Genomic DNA, 22,345 nt, shown 5'->3' with positions numbered 1-22,345 from the left:
ATGTCGTACACTGAGTCTATCAGCCAGTGCTTGAAATGTATCATCGGCATGTTTTACCGATTGCAAAAATGATTTTTCCCCAAGAGAAAGTGATAAATGAACACCGAAAATAAATAAACAAAAATAATAGATGAAAAATTTATGAAAAGTTCATAATATCGAGGGTAGTTATGATGAAGGGACCTACAATTTCGCCCGTTATACCGGGAAGTTCGTTATATCCCGGGTTCGGTATATCGGGATTCCACTGTATCATAGTTGCCGCTTCAGTGTAGAGCATCCCAAACTGTAGGATGCAGACGAACTATTGGATGCCTAGCAGTATTTAGTGCAAGACTATACATCCAAGTAATAACTATGAACAAACAAGAAGAACAAAGAAAAATAAGAGATATCAATTGCCCAATATTTTTTAATAACGATAAGAGATTTTTTAATGTCGAAAAGTTTACAGAGCAGCAGTACCAGGAACCACGTGAAACTTTTATGTCGTAACTGCGTATCTGCAATTATATATTGATATACAAACACAATTTCAAGAAGTATACATAAAATTCTTCTGATTTATGTTATCTGATTTCGTCACAAAGAGCACACAGTTTCCATGGGAGTTGCCTAATTATGCTAATTTATTCATACGGCCTTTAAGTGCATCACTTTATTCATTTTGATTTCAATTAAAGATGGCGGTGAAGTCTGGAAGCAATTTGCAAGGCCCAGGTTCTGTTGCTTATCGTATCGGGCAAGGTGTTGGAGGTATTGATGCAGACTTTGTTACAACAATGCCTCCAGATTATGAATGTCCCATTTGTCGCCTTGCATATAGAGATCCTGTCCAAACAAGAGATTGCGGGCATCGTTTCTGCGAGACATGCATCGAACCAATTTTAAGGTAAGTTCTGTTTTGAAGGTGAGGTAACCAGAAAACCCATGTTTTTCTTCTAATAATGATCATGCCTGGTGCTTTTATCTATTCATAAACGGTTTGAAGCAGACTTTTTTAAAGTCGCCTCGGGCTTTCTGAGGATTTCCATCTCCAAGCGGTCTAACAACAGTTTAATTGATGGTTTACGAGGACCTCTTGCAAGCTACACAACTGAAGCATCATGCGACGCATGGGATATTAATTTATATATATTTTCAAAAATCAACAGCGTACTTGCATTCGCCAGAAGCAACTTTTTTACTGCATGAAAGATGCTAGATCATGCATTACAGCCATCTTGGGAATAAATTTGTAAAATATTAATAGGCGTTGTAACACCGATTTGCAAACATTGTTATGACGCTTCAAATCATAAGTGGAAACTTGATGGGTGTACAATTTTTGAACAGCTTCTATGTGACTGGGAATAAGTAGTGTGAATAATATTTAAAGTAGTTCGAAATGTAAGAATTCTAGGGTTTTTTAGACTCATCCACCATTTTTTGGTTCGGTGGAAAATTAAAAACATTATTGTTGTGTTTGTCAGCTGCCTCTCTATCATAACTACGGTTTGAGTCTTTTTTCTGGTCCAATCTTCATTCTTCTTAATACCAATGCCAATCATTTTACTGAAAACTATTATATTTTGCTCTTTTCAACTATGATTTGCCCCTCCCCCTAATGGTAACAAGTTGTGGCAAACAAAATGGCTGTGGGGCCAAACAAAGTCTTGCCATGTTGATTATGGTAGCAGATAGAATGATGGTGTTCTATAGGTTGCAGAGATTGTCATTTGTCTTGTTGTTATGATTAAAATCATCATTATGATCAAGGTTGCATGCAGCATGGAGGAAAAAATAGCAACTGCTGGACTGCCCTTGCAAAATTTGTTATTTTCTTTATTTTTTATTATTTTGCCCTTTCAGTGTAAATGTTTTAACCCCTTCCCCCAACTTCTCAATCACTAATTAAATCATCAACAGGTCATAACCTTTGACACAAAAACCCCCTTGACATCCCAAAAGCCAGAACTACCAATAATGGTATCAGATCATTAAGTTTTCAAAGGCCTAAAATCTGGAATTCACTCCCGGAATCAATAAAGACAGCACAAAATACTAGACAATTTAAGATCAAAACTTGGTTCCTTGAAAACAAGTGTGCATGCTCATTTTGCAGTAAATGAACTGTCTTATGCAATCCTTGAATTTGCTTCATGTTAGTCTTAATTAGTGTATATTCACTATTGTAGAAACTAATAATCTACAATTCAATACAATCATCAATGCATTGTTATGATAGCAGCTAGAGTGGCCTGCTTATAATTAGCTGAGAATGTCATCATTCTTGTCATTGCAGTTATCAGTGCTAATTGCATGATATTGAAGGCTGCACTGTGTTTTGATGTTTGCAAGATTTTTGTACATATATCATAGCACCAGTATTTTATGTAAAAAAAACAGAAAAACAGTTTTACTTTTTAGAAAGAATCTTTAGGCATTGCTACTAACACATGTAAATTAAAAATAATTAACAAGGTTTCATTTTCTTTTTTTGAGATTTTATGTCAGTAATAGTGGCATAACTATGACTTAAAAGAGAAAAGGTGCACTGTGTTGCTGTTTCAAAATATTTTGAAAAAAACTGTTTACAGTTTTAATGAAAAAACATATATATATACAGTATAAATGCTATTTTCCTGTTAATCTGTGTTTATCTTTCTTCAGGAAAACCCCTGCATTCTGCCCTATTGATCGTAGACCTCTATCTAGAGACAAGGTGAGTAATTTGTTGCTTGCTCTGCAAAGATCAACATCCAATTGTATGGCTTGAGCTACTTGCAGGTGTTTCTTTTCAAAGACTTAGGTTTAACCAACCAGATTTTGCGACTCATGTTTCTGAATGTTTCTCATGTAGCCTAATCTTGAAATTTGTTAGCCAGCAACCAGATAAACAGCTTATTTTTCTCTTGTGTGTTAGATATGTACTGTAAATCCTTGAACTCCCCCTTTCAAAAAAGCCCCCCTTGAATAAGCCCTCACCCTAGAACTACAAAGGGTTGATAAGTCCCCCTTGAATAAGCCCCCACTGCTACTGTAAATCCTCAAATTGGTCCCCCTTGATTTGTTGATTGTTGCCATCTAAGGTTGCCTTTGGTGTTTTATTGAATTACCAAAAAAAATTCATACTTAAGGTAATAATTAATTAAATGTTAATAAAGTAAAATATACGCCCTTTCATCAAACAACTGTACAACAGTCCTTTGTAACACTAATAATCTAAAAAGACATTAAGGCTTTCAATGCCATCATGGCTTAAAGGCACTTTGTCCCATCAGTCAGCCAATTAGAGTTAACCAGAGCTGCAAGAAGTATCAGAACCTGGGAACTAGATCCCGAGAAAAGTGTTTGGTTTGGCAAAAAAATTCTCAGCAAAACTTGATAAAAAACATCTTTGGTTTTTCTGTACTTGTTCGTAAGAGATTAATAGTTAATTATATCATAGGGTTGTAGACTGCTCAACTATAGAAGTTTCTCATTTTTGAAACCTTTATAAAAAAAATTACTCATTTGTCAAAGTATCACAAAATAATTGTCTTGGAAGCAACCTTCAGTAACTGATAAAGCTGCAGCCCCAAAGTAGGCAATTTATGTGTTTTGAAAAGTTCTGTTTTGGATGCTTGATATTAGGCTATGCTTTTGGATCTTAAAAGTCAGTGGCCCAATGAGACAGCTTAGTAACCATCATTTCATGGAGATCCGACTATAAAATTCAACAGAGTGAACTCATTAAATGTAGGATTTAGATTTGATAGACTCATAGCTTGTCACAGAGCTGTTTGATTTTTATTTACTTTTTTGCATAGTTGATTTTTTCCAAAGATAAAAAATGCAATAAACAACAAAATTACAAATTGGAAACTTTCTTTAGACCCAATAAAAGCTCTTGTAGGAAAGAAAAATATTTTGCAGCTCTGAAGTTAACAATCAGCTTTGCAGTGTGTTTATGATTTGAAAGCATTCAGAATTAGTTGTACATTGCCTATTTGATATGTAATAGTCCAACCAATGGGAATCCTAGTGACCATCTGTTGGTATTGGGACATAGTGCCAGTAATGGTATGATGTTACCTTCTAAAGAATGCTTTTGGACTACTAAAACAAAACAATGTTTTGTGATTGCTTAGTTTTTATGTAAATTGAATTTCAACTCACAAGAACTATACTGAGTATTTAAGCAGTTTAGAAGGCAACAGCATACCATTTATTCTCTAAATGAGCTTTTTTATGACAGGTAACTACACAGGTGAGACGTTTATTTAATTATATTAATTTATATCTTAAATTATTGTTATTATTCATAACTCTACATCAATTTTTCTCTTTATAGATTTTTCCAGATAAAGCTTGTAAACGAACGATCTTATCATTATTGGTGAGGTGCTATAATTATGGCAATGACTGTAACTGGACAGGAGAACTTGCAAATCTCCAGGTCAGTTTTTTTACCCTGCTATCTGCTTCCAAGCATAAACACTTTTTGTTTCATTCCATAAATCAAAGTTTCCCGGATGCTTTTTCAAAAAATTATGAGCTCTTATATTTTTTGCAGCAAGCATTTAATCATACTTTTATTTATTGCTGGGTTATATTGTTTCTTGTATCTTTAGAAAGATGGTTTCTCTATTCCTACGATTTGCATAAGAATTGTCAAGATATGGTATTTGTTATCCAAGTCTATTATAAAAAACATATATGCTGTGAAAATGCTGTAAAGATGTTTTAAGTTTCAAATTTTTGTGTTCATCCCTGAGTATGAAGAAGCACATTATTTAAAGTAACAGCTGTAGTTCAATCATTAGTGAAGTGTTTAATATTTGCTGTTGCGTTGCCTCATACTAGGATATCAAGATAGCCTACCTGCAATTAGTAGGCTAAACCATGTTTAAAATAAAGTATATTCTCTTAAAACCCTGCCTCCCTACCTTATCTGAGTAGTAAATGGGCTGCTCCTCTTCTGAACAATGTGCAGATTCAAAATATTTGAAACCTTTTCTCTTTTTTTCCAACATCTCCATCAAATTATAATATTTGAAATAAAAAATCTTAAACAGGGATAAACATCAAAAAGTGAACCTTTCCAATGTATAGAAAATTTATTGTTGCCCCACCCATTATGCCCTACCCCAAATTTGCAGATATGCTGTTAGTTGTACTCCTTGGAAAGTCAAGGGGTGCAATTGCATGTTATTTCTCTTTAAACATAATGAAGTATTTATGAACATTTATTGAAATAACGAGATTTGAAATTTTTACCGATTTTTAAATTATATCTATTTTGAAATGCTATCAAAAGTGGATATTCTCCAAAATAGAGTTTTTGGAAAACATACTGGAACAATGTATACCCACAAAAACAGAGGTTTTGAAAACTCTCCAAAAAATTCCAAAAACCGAAAGCAGCGTGAACAGTAAAAATCACAAAAAGGAACATTTTGTGTTCAGCTTCTGGGAACAGTGTGAATGCACAAAAGTGCAACATGTAACCAGCCAAAAGTTTTGTATCAAATTGGGAAACTTTTTATGATATCAAATAAAAACGTTATTGTTTAAACAGGGCCAAAGAATTTCTACCTCACTTCTTGGGAAAATGAGGCAGGTGCCAAGGTGCACATGCATGTATCAACATATGACAAGTTAGAAATTGCTAACATAGCTGTGAGAATTTGTGGCAGCAAAATTGTTGGAATTTCTTGTTTCTTTTTAGTGGTAGAGTCTTTGATATTTCACAAATCTTCTTTTGTAACAATATTTTCCATTCATATTCAAGTATTGTCATTTGGCTAACTTGCAGTATTCATGAAAAGACCAACTTAGAAATCCTCAATGTTTCAATTTTGTTTGAATGATTGAACCGAGGCAACAGAGTGAGTTTGAAAAATATTTATATTAGGAATGTCCTTGCCCTTTAAACTGTAAAAATTTTCAGTTTCTGTTCATCAAAAGTGGTAATTGGATACTTATTTCAACAGGATCATCTAGAACCCTGCCAGAAGATCCCAATCAGTTGTGTAAATGAATGTGGGAGAACAGATATTCCAAGAAGTCAGGTATTGCAATTTCTTACCTGTCTTGCTTTATCTAATGTCTTGTTTTAAGCCTGTTACTGCTTGATAGTAAGGACAGAAATGCACCTTGCTCTGTTTATTTTTGGGAAAGACTCTGGACCAACTTGATGGTTAAAAAATTACTCTTGAGTTCAAGCCATAAACATTAACTGCAGGTAATCGCTATAAAAGCATAACACCCAATTTTTTGGTGTAAATGTTTGGCTTATTATATCTTATTAAAGCAAAGTATGATATGGTTCTTCTGCACTTTTCTTTATTGTAAGCTTTTAACTCTCCGAAACAAATCTGTATTGAGTGCGCAATGGATCAACGATCGATGTGGGCACTAAATAAATCTATCCATCGACTTACATGTTGTTTCCAAACCATAGGATCCTATTGAACATGTGGATAACACATTGGCACTGAGAGAGAGACAGTAGCTTGACAGTAGCTTCCCTGTAGAACTCTGATCTGAACTAACTTGCTTACGAATTAATATACATTTCTTATGTAAAAAACAAAGTGTTGACTAATGATGAGTGGGGATGATTCAATGTGATAATAAGATATCTAGGCATAGAATGGGGAAAGCTGTTTCAGCATAACTTAAAAGAGCAGAATTGAAAAAATTGTAAAGGGAATGTCATGTGGTATGCAATCCCCTGAATGACGTTAAGAGATGTCATGGTGATGGCATGATCAGTGAATGAGTAAAAATGTGGCCTATTTACAATATTAAAATCATTACGAATCTGTTTCTCAAACCCCATTCCAATTTTATTTGCAGAATTTATTCCTTGTCAGTTCCAAAGTCAATGAGACAAACTCAGTTGGGAAAAAATTTTAGAGACGAATGCAATACCATTAGTAAAACTAGCCATCTTCTTGGTTGTAAGAATTAGCTTCGGCAATTTAGGGGTGAAAGGCGCTCAAACAAGAAGAAGGACTATTGCTGGTGACTTGTACAGAAAGTAACAGCCATGGCAACGGCAGAAAACAAATAAAAAAACAAAACTACAAATAAACAAGCAAAAAGCTATTTTTATTCACATTTTGTTTGAAAAGTCAATGATGAGGTGGGGAGTTCAGCTTCAAAAGGAACGAGGGATGCTTTTGTTTCAGGGCACTGTTGCGTCAGTGTCCATATCTTTCTCGGAGTGAAGACAATTCATTTTTTCCCTTTTATTCGAAGATGATCGTTGTCCCTTTTTGCAGGTGGCAAAAAGAAATTAAAGGCTGTCCTCCTGAAAGTTGTTTTTCTTAACTGCGGCAGCAAGATTAATTTATTGTTGACGCCTTTTCAAATTTTCAATTTAAGATTTCAACCATTAGGGATATAGGTGTTATGGTATTGTCTGGCTGGCCTCAGTAACCTTTCGTCGTCTCGTGGGCTGCTGTGTGTTGTTTTGAATGCATTGACTGCAATGCTGACTTGTTCGTACATTCAAAATGCACATTGCTTCAAAGGTGCCATTTATCTCTGGTCCTATTTTAGTCATTGGTGTATTGATTAGCAGCTTTGAAAACCTCTGAGAAAATGAATGGTTCTTAGCAAAACAGCAAAATCATAGAATGTTTGTGAATTTGCAAAACATATTAATTAGTAATGGCGCAATACCACCTGCTGTTTTGCATTTTATTTTGATTATTTGAATACCTTACTAAAATTCCAGACCTAAATTCTGCATGCTGATGTAACAATATTTTATTTAAGACACTAATTCAGCAGTCCTTTTCCGAAAGATAAGCAAATTGCTTCAATATGGTGCGGGAAACCACCTAACTGCGTTTTTCTTTGGTATGTATTTCTATTTCGATGTAATTTTACTGGTCCAGACATATTTAGCGTTTTAAATTCGGCATCTTATTCGTGGCTTATCTCTATTGAAAGAAATACTCGTAAGCAATTCGTAGGTGATGAGACTTATTCATTTTGATAGCTGATGGAATCAGTTGCTGAAGAGAGAATTGAAAATATATACCGCATTCTTTCTTGCTGTGGGTTTGCTGTGAATGTGGGCAATTTGGACAGTGGCGTAGATTTACGTTCGAGACTACGAGGGTTGGGGTTCATCAAGAGTGAAATTTACCGACAAAGACAAAGATTAAGACAAGTTTATGTGCATTTTCAACTAACGTTGGGCGATTTTGCCGACCAAGTAACGATTCTGTGGACTGTAGAATAACCAACCAACTCATGAAGAATAAGAAGGTGTGAACCATCCCCCACACCCCCCCATACACACACACACACACACACACACACACCCTCGCTAGCTACGCCCATATCTTTGTACCTTGTTATAGAATATGTCTTTTGACATCTAGCAACATATATAGCCATGCAATAATAGAAAACACTAAATTCTCTTATAGCGAAGCTGTATCGGTTTGTTGAACCATGGTTGAACAATTAAGATGAAATCAATTGAGATACGTATATATCCCCCACTCGTTGTTGCATGGCTTTATCTGCATCAACGACCTGTGTTTATTGACGTACACCCGGCATCTTTCTCCTACTTCATCAAGGATCATCAGCAGGGAGACTGTTCAGCCTCAAACCTCCCGGGAATGTACGGTTTGTTTAGGAGAAGCTTTGCTTGCTTTGGTTGGGAGTAGAAGCTTTTGTTGTAAAACTTGGAACAAAGAGTTCCAGTTGTTTTTGAAATGTACAATAATAAGTTCTTGGACAGTTGTGGATGCGGCAGTTGCAGTTATGGTTGCAAGAGTTAATCGTAAAGAAATTAATTATTTATGCGCTAAGTAAGGTGACGATTATTCTGCTTGGTTGAGTTTCACAATTTTTATCGGAGCTGCAGTTTGCAGATTTTGTTTACGTAAATCGAATGGTGATGATTAATAATGAATACATATTAAGTTGTAAATTTATCTGGTAAAGTCGGGAAAGCAGAGTTTGAGCTGGTTAGCTCTTGGTAACTTCTATCAAACTGCAATGAATATTGTGACTGTTGAAGTTTCAAAGCCGTTGGAGGTCGATGTGGTGAAGCTGACAAAAGATGGCAAATTTCGCAGAAATGGAGCAGCCGAAATAATGAATTCGGCCTTTGCTCAGTTGCAAATGAGGTTGAAAAATTCGAGCCATGAAAAATTTGAAAAAGTGAGTAATTATTAAAATATCCGATTAGAAATGAGACATGGCTGTCGAGAAACCAGCTCTGTCATAACAACACGAGATAACAAATCTGGCAGCAAATGTGCCACGTTTTTCGGTCTGTTCTTTTCTATCATCTTCGACATTCTATCTGGTAGAAACCTTTGTACGAGTGATCGGCAAATATGAAGCCTTGGCATCTCTAGAAATGCTGCCTTTTTAGAGGTGAAAGTTTGAGAGAGGTCGTATTATTTCTCTAGTTGAGCAAATCTGCTTGCAATCACAATTCATGAGCCACTGTAATTTATACTTCAGGTTTTTGCAATCTTGGGTTTATTATTTACGGAAATAGTGTGCTTCTTTATACAGGCATTCAGTTGTTGAAGAAAGAATTGAAAACAGTTACCGCATACTTTCTTTTTGTGGGTTTGCTATAAATGGTAGCGTTTTGGGGTTTTTTAGAAAGAACATGCTTTGACAATTTAGTCACTTCAATTGGGTTTTGGACCAGTTGGTTTTTTATTTAAAAGAAATGGTGCGAATTGTGCACAGCTTTCTTTCATGGAATGTTTTTTTAGTATCATAATATAGCATAGCTCAATTCTCATTTACTGTTTAGCCTGGCAAAACACCAATGTTTTTGTTCAAACTAAGATTCCGCAGTTTCTAAAAGGAGTCCGTTGTTCCGACAATTGATTGAATTCAAGGAAAGGCGGACAGGGAATTTCATTAATAACAAATACCATATCTTTTAAAGCAAAACTCTTTTTAATTTAAAGAAAAATATTTTGTCAGTCTTTGAATTGCATTGTGTTCACAGCATGTGCTAGGAAAGGTTCCGTACGTCACATGTAGAAATATTCCGAACTGATATGTCCCCTTTGGTCTTGTGCCATATCTATCCAAACCAATTAAACTTTCTGGTCCAGCGGTCTTGAGTGGGTCATATCAGTTTATGCGAAAATGTTACGCTTCCCGAACTTCCTCAAAATTTGGAAAGGAAACGTGTAATGAGTCATTTGATTTTTACTCAACCTCACCAAGATAATGATTATTTTGAAAATTTAGGTCAGGACATTCGAAGAAGACACCATCTTGGGTTTTCGCAATTTTATAAAAACAGCTGCTCTAGTTGAGGCTAAACTATTCTTTTTATCAAGAATTTTTGGTGTTCAGTTTGCCTTTTGAAAATCATGAAGTTTTTCGAGGGTTCGATATTTATTTTTCGTTTTCGTGAAGTAAACAAAGACGTATGAAAATGGACACGTGATAGAACGGGTACAGCTAAAATCGATTGCGGTAAAGGATTCGTACAGCGATGTACAGGCGATAATCATGACAATCATAACTTTTGCTCATACGGTCTCAAGTTTTTGGGAAAAAGGTGTGGCATTCGACTGGTTTTGATTCCCAAAACTTCGAATCAAAACTTCCATCCATTGCGGAGAACCGAGCTGTGATGCAGCACCGTTTTCGTGCCAAAAAAATCGAAGGCCTTTAGCAGAGTCTTGGCAGAGCAACGCTCTGAAGATAATTGCCTTCCGCATAAAGAGGTGACAGTTAACGACCTCCTCGACGACTGATTGACAATGAAATTGATTGACAGTTGTCATGGCAGCAGAAAAGTGACAAAATCTGCTGGCAAAGTGCTGACAACATGAATTGAAGCTTCCATATGCTACTTTTACGCGGAGCAGACTATAAGCCCTTCACTCGCGCGCGAGTTGCGGGCAATAAAGGAAGGTACTACAATGGTTAGCCTATTAAGTGCCCAAAGGGTTGTGCGTGAATGCGAACGGCGGAGAGCAATCACCTATTATTTAAAAAAAATAGCAAAGAAGCTACCTACCTTAGGCTTAGGGTCAAACTGGCCCAGTCGATGTCATTTTGTTCTAGATTAGCGCCACAAGTAACTTGGGTAAAAGTGATTTCTTCAGAAAATGTTTATGCTGGGAAATGATTTAATTCCTTTGTCTATCTTATTATAATTATCATGGAGGTTGGGCGAAGTTCTAAACCCGAAAAGTGAAATCTTCTCTTTGATTTCTCAAAATTGTATATTGTATCAGAATGTCTGTGCAATTTTTGTTCTGTGGTTTGAGTAATTATTTCTTTCTTGTGTTTGTTTCTTTTTTTCCCGTCACTTTTTAGACAGATCTTACTTATTACATTATCTTCATTGGTCGTGATCGGTCGATCAAATTTCAGTTTTTGTCCAACGATTAACCAATCATTAGAATATTGTTCTTTTTCCCCTTTTTGTTAGAATAGGCTTCGTTTTGTGGATTTTTCTACTCTAGTGTCAGAGAGAAACCCCCTATGGAATGTTTTGTAAGTGACTCTGGAGGGTGGTCTCTGAAAAGCTGGGATTGCGAGGTGATTTTTATCAGCTTTTCGCAGACCATTGTCAACCAGATACTTTTTTTATTTTGAATAAAACTTTACTCACCTGTACGTTTTTGTCTGCTTAACTTTTTTATATCTAAGCCATTCCTTGCCTTTTTCCTAGATGTCAGCACATATTGATGCTGAAGGTGACTGCCCGCTCGCTGTAGTTCCTTGCAAGTATCATGATTTCGGTTGCAAGTATAAGGTGCTTATTTCTCATGTTCCTTTTGCATCGAAATGCCGTCAAGGATAGGCCTTTTACACTACACTCTTTTTTTATAAGAACCAGTAAATTTTAGTTCAGGCTGACTGTTCTTAATTTTTGCAAAATCTGAGGCTGGATTGTTTCTAATTTGTTCTTAAATTAAGAGGGTGTAAGCAGTGCTATTGCTAGCTTTTTCGCTCTAAGTCGGTGTTCAGGCCTCATTTGCCAACAAAGTAAGTGAGGCAGCCTTAATTTGCTGACAAATTTGAATATTCACCGAAAAAGCACCCACATATCGCTAAAAATCCTCGATTTTGAGAAAAAACGTTGTTCAAAGTTGCATTTTGCAGAAGCGCAGCCTCAGCTTGTTCTTAATTTATTCTTAACTTTTGACCAGTTTTGAGGCTCGTGTTTTTATAAAATTTTTCTTATAAAAAAAGAGTGTATGTTAAAAAGCTGTAGAGAAATATGTATTTTAAGGCCTAAAATTTGCTGTGACGCCAGCGAAACATGAGATAATTGTTTTTAAGACGTAGGTTAAGATGCGCAGTTGGATATAAACTTCAGCTGAGGAACACAAAATTTCATTTAAAATACATAAGTACCATTGCAATAAGACAATCAAGTATTCTACTAGACGTTCCAATAAAATAAATTCTGACTAGGCCATGTTTGTACATGTTTGTACTGTGACTACGTTATACAAAGTTCGAGTATGACGTAGCTTGTCTCATCTTCAGCCAAATGAAGAATTAAAGGCGTGGCTTGAATAGATTTCATATTAAATCTTCCAATACTGATGCAAGCAAATATCGATCAAAAGACAACTTAATAAGGAAATACCTTTAAATTAACTGAGTCAACAATTAAGTCCATTTTATTTTTGTATGACACTGCAGTTTTTTTACAAGGATAAACTTTGTGATGTGATATATAACTAGATTGTATGAGTTTTCCTGTAATGAACACTGGAAAACATAGATATTTTTATCTAAATGGTTGTCCTTTGGGGTCTAGGGTCGTCGAGTTGACATGGAGACGCACGTTTCGGAAACGATTCAGCAGCATTTAGATTTGGCCCATGTGCGTATTAAAGAACTCGAGGTTAGACAGGAAAATATCTGCATGAATGGTAAATTTTTGTGGAAAATTTCAAATTATTCGCAACTATCACAGCAAGCGCAGACAAAGAAAGAAAAAGAAAAGTTATGCAGTCAGCCGTTTTATACCGGCCAATATGGATACAAACTGAGAGCAGAAGCATTTTTATGCGGTTTAGGTCAAGGAAAAGGCTCACATTTGTCTTTGTATGTTGTAATTATGAAAGGTGAATACGACGCCATCTTGCCATGGCCCTTCCAACAGCGTGTCGATTTCACCCTGATTGATCAAGACGATGACCCAAATAATCGACAAAACAAGGTGTGGCGTTTGTCATGTGATCGCAACAGCGACTACTTCAAAAGGCCGAATCGCTCAAAGAGCCTCGGTTTCGGTTGCCCGAAATTTGTTTCCTTGGATACCCTGAGAACTGCTCGCAACTACGTGCGCGATGATACGATATTCATTAAAATAGAAGTGGAGCCGACAGAGACATTAATTTGAGATTTTTCTATGGTTGAAATTTGTTTTGGTAGAGTACTATTGTTGAAACATCTAAAAACACGTTCTTTATCAACTAGCAGCACTAAAAGATATTGTAATTATTTGTATATTCGTCAATATTCTTATAAAGTTAAGTAATTATTGCGTATTTTATTTTAAGTTCGGCAGCAGCCATGACTTTTGGTTTTATGTTTTTGAATTTTCCAAATGTAAATACTTAGTCTGATATTAATCTTGAATTACCGGATATGTTTTGAGTTTCGATGTCAAGCTCTTACAGCGAACAGATAAAACCTCAGTCCCATTGAACAGTCACTCCACCACCACAAATATACTTGAATCCCCCCTCTTTATGATCAATCATTCCCTCCATCTACATTAAACGGGTGTTCCCTCACCCTATACTTAACGGTCATTCCCGGGCGTTCCCTCAACCTATATTAATCACCAAAATTTAAGACGAGATCATTTTCGGAGAAATTCACGATCCTAACGTTTTACCATCCGAAAATTTTTACTGCCAAATTTGAGCGCAGTGTTCAAGTTTAGAAAGAGGATTGCAAAACATATAAGACACTAAATAGAAATAGCAAGAAAGTGTGAAAATGTTTGTTTCGTTGGCTGTTTGTTAAAAATGCCTGCCAAGTGTAGTTTGCAGACATCGAATACGAATACAGCAGAATTGTCCTCTTCATTTGACTTGCTTGATTCATCCTCGTCGTCAGTATGCTCAATATCAAGCATGATTAGCGGCCCAGCTTCCTCCAAATAATCTTATTCAATTTCTTCTGTTTGGAAATGGTTCATTTTAAAAATCCCAATTTTTATAGCCTATTTGGTCCGAAATTTATGTGCGAAATCAAGATTTTTTAGTCTAAATTTTTTTGTCCGAAAGTAGAACGTCCGAAATTAAACCGTCCGGCATTTTTGGGGATCAATGCACATTGAATGGTTATTCCCTCCATCTATATTAAACTGCTGTTTCTCCACCTACACTAAACGGGCTTGCGTGTTCATATTGCTGCTAGGCAGGTCTACAAGTATTAGTTACTGCAGTGTTTTTCAACCACTTTACCGCAGCACACTATTGTGCCAAGCGATATTGTCTGGTGTGTCGTTGATATTTATTAATGTTTTTATTTGGATTAATTTGTTTCTATTCAAGACACTTCGATGAGACCGACTTAATATTGTCAAGATAAAATAAGGAACTAGTTCCTTATTTTATCTTGATATTGTGAATAAAGGCCGCAGACTTGCATTTTTTTAACATTCGCTATTGATGGTATGCCTCGTGGTTTTTCAATGAAAAGTTGTGCCGTGGAACAACAAATGTTTAAAAACACTGAGCTATCGTTTGTTTTCCATCCCTTCAAGAGGGACCTCATGATTCCTTTTTTAATGTTGAATGGCAACATTTTGGAAAAACAATTCGTGGTTTCTCCACATTAAAGGCATTTTTAGGTCTTGTGTATCCATACCATATTTAATTTAATTTCTCTTTGCGTCTCAGTATTTAGTTTTGATAACACAACATTATTTACTTTTTTAATGTATTTAGAGATAATAAAAACTTCAGTTAAATAGAAAAGACAAAAGTAAAGTAGTAAGCAATAAAGGGCAAATATAACAAATCTGTAATTACAAATATGCGAGTAGTTGCATAGAATAAGACGAAGTGACCTGCACGGAACCTGATTTTGATTGGACAGAACTTAGATTTATTCTGAGACAAAAAGCTGTGACTGCAATGCTTAGTGTTTTTTGCATCAACGACAGAACTGTCTAACTGAGAAACGAGGATGCTTGTCTACCGCAGAAGTTGCGACCAAGCTTTGAATGGTTTTGGATGTTATTGGCTTAATCTCATCTCATCTAACATGATGAAATTAAGAAAGAAAAGTGACTTCTTTTTTATGATTTTAAATTATGAAAGTAAAGTAACTTGTAAGTGTATGTGTTTTGATTTTGTGTATGATAGAACAAGAATCACTGCTCCGTCCGCTGTAAAAAATTCCTCCAATATTCCATCAGCATAAAATCCTCTGTAATAGTATATTTCAGCACTCTGCATCACGGTTTTGGTTAAAAATATACAGTGTGATTTGGCTTATACATTTGACATATATAAATCAGCTTATTTCATTAGCTAAATCATTTCATATATTATCTTGTTTTAATGAAGGCACCCGTTAGCCTCTCTGTAAACACAAACGTAAAATTTATCTATCATAAGGGACTGAGCAAAAGACGACTTGGCACCATGCTAACATCAAAAGTTTTCTACTTTTATTAATCTGTTTAGAATTGTCCCTAACTCTTTGATTGCCTCAACAACCATCATTCGTGTGTTTTCTTCAGATATTCTTACTTGCTCTAGCAACTCGCAGTGTTGCGTGTGCATTTCACTGAGTAGCTCTGTTTGCTTCGTGAGAATTTGACACAGCTTCTCATTTACAGTTTCTGTAGACCCAGCCACCCTTGACCGCTTCTGTCTACCTTCTCCATTTTCGTCATTATCATAATCATGATTTTCGTCAAGTTGTCGCTTTCGGTATCCAGTTGAAGCCTGCGACGGTACAGAGTAACAGTCAATGTAATTGTCAGGAGTTTTGTTTTTGTCTTCATTTCTCGAAGGCCCTGTTTCAACAGCGTGTTTGTAAGTTACAATTTCTGCCTCGATATTCGTGGCAGTTTCTTTTGCAGAATCTTGTCCTAGATCGTTTCGCGTCTGCCTATTCGGGTCAATCTGTGCCTCATCTTGCCTACCCACGTGCTCTTTTTGGCCTACAAATATGCTTGCATCTTCATCATCACAGGTCAGATGATTCCCTTCCTGTTCAACATTCATCGGCAAATCGCTGCTATCCTCGTTCTTTAATACCTTCTCAATGGCTTCAAACAAGGCTGCCCTCTCAGGATGATCGCATTTGTTATACTTGTGCTTCTTAATCATGTTGTTCCATTTGTCTTTACATTGCATCCAAGACTTCATCGAAGCTTGGGGTAATTTCTTCTTGCTTTCATTGTACAGCTGATCAGCAATTGACTCCCAGATCTTTTTGTTCATTTTTCTAAAATGCTTTCCCAAAGTATGTTGTCCGTACGTTTTCACGAGGAGGTCTTCTTCAAGATAGCTCCACGACGCACGTGGAATCTGAAACTGCGATGGCATTACATTGCTGGGTGTATTCAGGTTCTCTCTGTTGTTCGATGTGACGTCATTAGTATTTTGTTTTGGTGATTGAGTCCCGGTGGGGTTGACTATGTTGCGGACTCCATTTTGAATCGCAGCATGGGCCACCGGCATTGGCGAAATTGCAGGCATTGGCATCGGGCTCGGATGCATACCTGCAGGTACTTGCCCAATCATTGGTGGTGGCTGATGCTGTTGCCCCTGGGAAAAGCCTCCATAGCCGGGATGTGGGGCGTAGTATGGAACCCTGTAGCAGAAAAGAGATACATCAAGGTATCAAATTGTTATAAGCACACCTAGGACATTGGAACGGTGTTGTGTTGATGTGATGGGTTTGTACCACTCATTATTCTCGCAGGTTGATAGAAAACGAATTAATGTTTCGGTGGAATTTACATCGATTGCATTTATGTTAATTTTTTTTATATAAGAAACAAGTAAAATGAGATATCCAAAACTGTGGATTTTCTTTGCACGCAACGCAAACGCTATTGCACGCAAACGCTAAAAAAATTTCACATGCCTCACAAATTCGTTACTAGTATCTTAGGTAAAGTGTGAGAAAACAAAAAATATGAAATAAGAATATTTTCCGCATTAAAAATTTCACATTCAACCCCAAAATGGAAAACAGAGGTTATAAAATTAAACTTTTAAGAAACAAAGAGCGCTGATTTTTGCTGAACCTGGAGTACAAAATGCCGATATTTGCTTATGGCGAAAAATGAGCGTATCGTGTTTCAGATTCGCATGAAATAATTCTTTAACACGTAAACGACACTCGGTCAATTGCTTGTGAAGCTTTCCACGATATGTAAGATTGCAAATTTCAGCGAACAGCAAAAGTTAATTTTCAGTGCAACCGTAGAGATAGGAATGAGTGCAATTTTTTTATTGAATATTAACCAATAAAAAACCGGAACAACAAATAAACTTGACCTTCCCAAATATTTGTGTAAAAAGTTAAAATCAGCTTTAATTAATTTAGATAGATAAATCTGTACATTACAAAAAATTTATTGCATGGGCCCTGACCCAGGTTGAAAAGTGGGGGGGGGCAAGAGAAAATTGAGCCCCCGTAGCAAAAAGGTTTGAAAAAAGCTCTATTGTTCTGTAAAAGTTTTGGGGACCATGGCCCTCGGGAAAGTTGAAAGCCCATAACAAATGGTTTGAAAAAGGTTTATTGTTTTGCAAAAACTTTGAGGGACCATGGCCCCCGACAAGGGAAAATTGAAGACCCACAAGAAAAAGTTTTAAAAAAACTCTTTTGTCCTGAAAAAGCTTTGGGGACCATGCCCCCCCCCCCTCCGAAAAGGGAAATTGAAAACCCATAACAAATGGTTTGAAAAAAGCTCTATTGTTTTGCAAAAATTTTGGGGACCATGACCTCCTGACCCCTCCCCCGTCATTTGTTGGCCCTGCATTGGACCAAAGTCCAAAACTAAAATAGCGTCAGCAAAAGTTTGGCCAGTGAGGCTAGAGAGGGCAAGAGGAGGCTTGCTTTACATTGCTAGCCCCTTGAGTTTAGGATCAGTGCTGAATAAATCAAACAATGAGGTCGTAGTAAGCTATGGTTTCTTGAACTGAGATGCGCAACTTTGGAACTTTGAATAAAGTTATTTGCCCCACATAAATGAAATTAACCTTGTTTTATTACCATTGTTATTCATATGAGTTAAACTATGTTGAAACAGATGCTTCTTGATTTTTTATCGACAAAGGTAATAAACAGCAAGAAACCCAATTAACTAGGACGCTACTCACAACAGTGCCAAACACAAGACTCGCGTTAATACTCACATAAAAACCTGAGGCATGTATTGTCCTGCGTTTCCCCCACTGTTGCTGACAGTATGATCCTTGTTATTTTCTGAACTCATTGGTTTCTCGTTAAATTGTAACGCTGAACACTGAAAACTTTGAAAACCGAGGTTGATTTGAAAACCACGTCGCTGTAAAAACACCTGCTTTGCGAAGTTTTTCTGTTGACCAAACCATACGGTGTTACGGTTGATAGGGCAAAAACAAAGGTCAGGGGAGTTACTGGCTGATTTACGATCGTTGATAACAATAGTCGCCAGCAGCCCTTTGTGTTGGCAGGTGATAATCGCAAAGTATGATGACCACAGAGGATCGCCGCTGTGCAGCATTGTAATGATGATAAATAATGAATTCGAAGAACCGCGTGGTCGAGCCAGGAAGGTAACTAAAGTGTTCAATTTTCCAGGAAAGAAAAGAGAGAAAGGGAGAAGGGAACAAGGAAAAGAAGGAGAATTTACTTCTTAATTTTTTAAAATTCTTTTTTCAACACGATATCCCAGTGGAAAACTAAGTACAAGTTATGATAAGCTATAAAAACTAATAATGAAAGGCAAAAATTTAAAATTTATTTAATAATATGAATGAATTGAATTTGACGTCTGAGGTTTCCTGAGCCCTTCAAATGAGCTTTTAATTTTCGTTTTAATTTTCGTTTTAATTTATAGAGCGAGGGGATCTCCCTTAGTTCTATGGGTATTTCGTTCCCTTTTTGTACTCTCAAGCTTAAATTATGGGGTGTGGAGATTTCTATTGTTTCTTGTGCTATCACTAGAAATTTCAGTCCTCTGATTATACTTGTTCCAGAGGCTCTCAGGGCACTGCTTATTAACTATTTTGTGTGTGATGATAGATCTATCAAAAGAGATGATCTGATCAACGCTTAGCCAGGGGTCCTTTTGTTTGGCATTTTCAATAATTGAGTCTGTCCTATCCTGTTGTATAGTGTTGTAACGAGAAGGGTTATTGTTATGACAGTGAAGTGAAGAACCAGTTAAAAACCAAGCTCGTTAGAGGAGCGATGGGCTAGGCCAACGGGCCTAAGCCCCAAATAGATAGCATACAAGAGATACTACTTCTTTGATGTTTCTAACTTGGATTACATTATATTGAACACAAACAAAGGAACACTGTGAAACATCACATAACACGATGACAGTGACGCACATTTCCCGGAAGGGAGTTACTAACACAACAGCGCGACAAACAAACATGTGACATTAACACGCAACAGAATCAAGGAACCTAGTCAATAAGTGAAGTAAGGCCTGGTTCAAACGTCGCACTTCTCATGTGCCGAACCTAACTCTGTTTGGAGCGACACTTGAGCATGTTTAGCGCGACTCCCGTTTCAAACGTCGAACTTAATTATGTCGCGCCAATTGGGTTTCAGGATTGTTACATGAAGTATCTTGGTTAAGGCGCGCAATCTCAAATATTTGTTTGAAACGCATGCGCCCTCCAAGAAAGAAATGAATTCTGGGAAGGAAAGTAAATTAAATATAATTATGCATTGAGTTCGGTACATGACAAGTTCGACGCTTGAAACCGTGCCGTGCTGGAGTCGTGCAGCTCGGCAAGCTCTGCTGATCCAAACTAGTCTGCCGCTCCTAACTCAATCTGCCGTACCAAATTGATTCAAACGTCGCGCCCCTCATGTACTTAATTCTCGAGTTAGGTTCGGCACATGAGAAGCGCGACGTTTGAACCAGGCCTAAGTGAAGTTTACAAATCCTAAAACGTTACAGTGTAGTAGCCAAGGCCTCTGAAACGACGATCTTGCGCAAATTGTGATAACATCATGAAAATCTGCACAACTACACAGTTTGATATGCTTAATAAGATGGGGTCGGGACCCAGTCTGAGAAATGCCCCTAAATGCTACTTTTGAAATGCTTGATTGTTCCCAGACTCCAAAATTGATAACCTCTATAACTTTGTTGAAAAAGAAATTAATGTCATGAGAATTAGTACAAATGCTAATCATACCACACGATAATGTGATTTAGATTCACATCCATCATCAAAATGCTCCCAAATGCTATTTTTAGGCCATATACTCGTTCCCAGACTTCTAACATGCTAATCTCTACAACTTCGCTAAAAATGACATGAATAACAAGCAACTTGATTAAGATACTAATGATAACAATGCAAAACAGACTTTAAGACCCCGTTCACACTGCTCCGAATTCATATAAAAATGGATAAAAAAGAATCCGTTTGTGCCTTGCGTTCACACTGCTCCACCTTGAAAACGGAGTCTTTTGAAAACGCACTTTGAAAACGGAGACTTTTGAAAACAGAGGCTTTTGAAAACGCAAAAAACGTATTGTGAACACCGAAAACGGATACTTTTGAAAACGCTAACAACAACAACAACAACAACAACAACACAGCGAGATACTTAGACCGCACCAATTTGAAAAATTTTTGTAAACCAGTTCGTGGCGTTTTCCTTTTTATCCAGAGCGAAGCAGTGTGAACGCTTCATCGTTTTCATACCGTTTTCAAATGTATCCGGAGCAGTGTGAACAGGTAAAACGGATCGATACAGAAACGGATTAAATTGAATACGGAGCAATGTGAACATGGCCTAATTCGCACCCGTCATGGCAGTGGTCATGAAATATCAAAACTGGGGAAGGATTTAACTTAACTTTTCACTTACCCTGCTTCAGGGCCTCGGACAAAGGGGGGGCCGGGGGCCTTGGCCCCCCACTTTTTTGGAAAACAATAGAGTTTTTTCCAAAATCTTTTGCCATGGGTTTTAAATTTTCCCTTGCCCCCCCCCCCCACTTTTCAACCTTTGTCGGAGCCCATGTGCTGTGTATACTGCCAGCAATGTGCAAATTTAGGTAACGAACTATTGTATCAACGCATGCAGGGTCGTATTTTAAGGCATCACAGCCAAAGGGGGCATCACATTGTCGAGAAATGGATGACAAGAAAAGAAAAATTTGTAAACAATGTGAAATTGGCAAGCTGATGTTAATTGATCAAAATATTTTGTTTCTTGGTCAGGTTATGTTCCCTAGTAAATGTAAAATAAATCGACAAAACTATTACAGACTGATATAAATTTTCTGCTTCTTGATCAGGTTACCAAAATAAGGACCGCTAGCGCTTTGCACTCTGGCATCTGTTGGTCAATATGATCTTTAGCAAAGTTACATATTACCTGTAAACTCTGTGTCTAAGATGCAATGTGTACGGTATCTGTGATATTCCACTGCATTATTAAGAAGATACCAACCATCTTCTTTGATTCGTTTTCTAAATTTTAGATCAGCAAGGTCTACCTTGGCTTTTCCAGCTCACGTTTGGTGTTCTGTTATCGAATCCTTTGGTAATTGCATAGTGATCTCCTACACCTCTAAGGTTGTTTATTTTGTCTGGCAGGAAATTTCGTCATCCTAAAAACCATATGTTTGGTTTGCAACGCACTATTATTAGGTGGATTGGCAGCATTATCTCTGGTAGGTCTAATGTCATGATTTCTTGGTGTATTGCTGTCATACCTGGGTTGGCGCTTTAAATCTTTTCTATGCCTTCTCCACAAAACCTAAGTCCTTACAGTAAAATACTATTAATTTCATCAACAACTGCAACTTTTACAAATCTCTGCAACTTCATTCTCTTCGGCGTTGTATTGCTAACCAATCCATTTTTCACAGTTATTTCCATACACATTGCTACCAGGAGATCTGATCTTTCATCCATGATTCCCCAAGATATACTCCGAATCTTCCTCGTCTTTCCTTTCTAGAGCTTGTAAACTTTGAAAAGTTTTGGAGCGCCCTTCTTGCACCCCAGATTCTTATAACCTATCTATTTTCAAAACCAAAATCAATAAACCTGATAATATCATCTTCCCTTTTCTTAGCCTTGAGTCATTGGTAAAAGGAGGGGGCACCAAGATTGGTGAGTGCTTGGGGCCAGTGGCGGATTCAGACCGGGTTCCAAGGGTTCTGGAACCC

The 22,345-nt window shown here is 36.9% G+C and overlaps 2 protein-coding genes across 2 annotated transcripts; one reads left to right on the top strand and one right to left on the bottom strand.

Moving 5' to 3' along the window:
- The first annotated feature begins 650 nt into the window (after positions 1 to 650).
- Positions 651 to 16,794, top strand: LOC135684216 (TNF receptor-associated factor 4). The gene is made up of 6 exons (XM_065199670.2): positions 651 to 892; positions 2,653 to 2,704; positions 4,316 to 4,420; positions 5,958 to 6,035; positions 11,663 to 11,746; positions 12,764 to 16,794. Exons 1-6 carry the CDS (start codon positions 684 to 686, stop codon positions 13,349 to 13,351), a joined length of 1,116 nt encoding a protein of 371 aa, XP_065055742.1. The 5' UTR covers positions 651 to 683; the 3' UTR covers positions 13,352 to 16,794.
- LOC135684215 (uncharacterized) lies at positions 15,014 to 18,625 on the bottom strand. The gene is made up of 2 exons (XM_065199669.2): positions 18,348 to 18,625; positions 15,014 to 16,794 (listed from the first exon to the last, which is right to left on the bottom strand). Exons 1-2 carry the CDS (start codon positions 18,425 to 18,427, stop codon positions 15,624 to 15,626), a joined length of 1,251 nt encoding a protein of 416 aa, XP_065055741.2. The 5' UTR covers positions 18,428 to 18,625; the 3' UTR covers positions 15,014 to 15,623.
- Between the last annotated feature and the right edge of the window lie 3,720 nt (positions 18,626 to 22,345).

Source organism: Rhopilema esculentum, chromosome 21 (genome assembly GCF_057945365.1).
Source record: "Rhopilema esculentum isolate cy_ngs chromosome 21, ASM5794536v1, whole genome shotgun sequence".
Classification (NCBI taxonomy): Eukaryota; Metazoa; Cnidaria; class Scyphozoa; order Rhizostomeae; family Rhizostomatidae; genus Rhopilema; species Rhopilema esculentum.
This window is presented reverse-complemented; position numbering and strand designations above follow the sequence as displayed.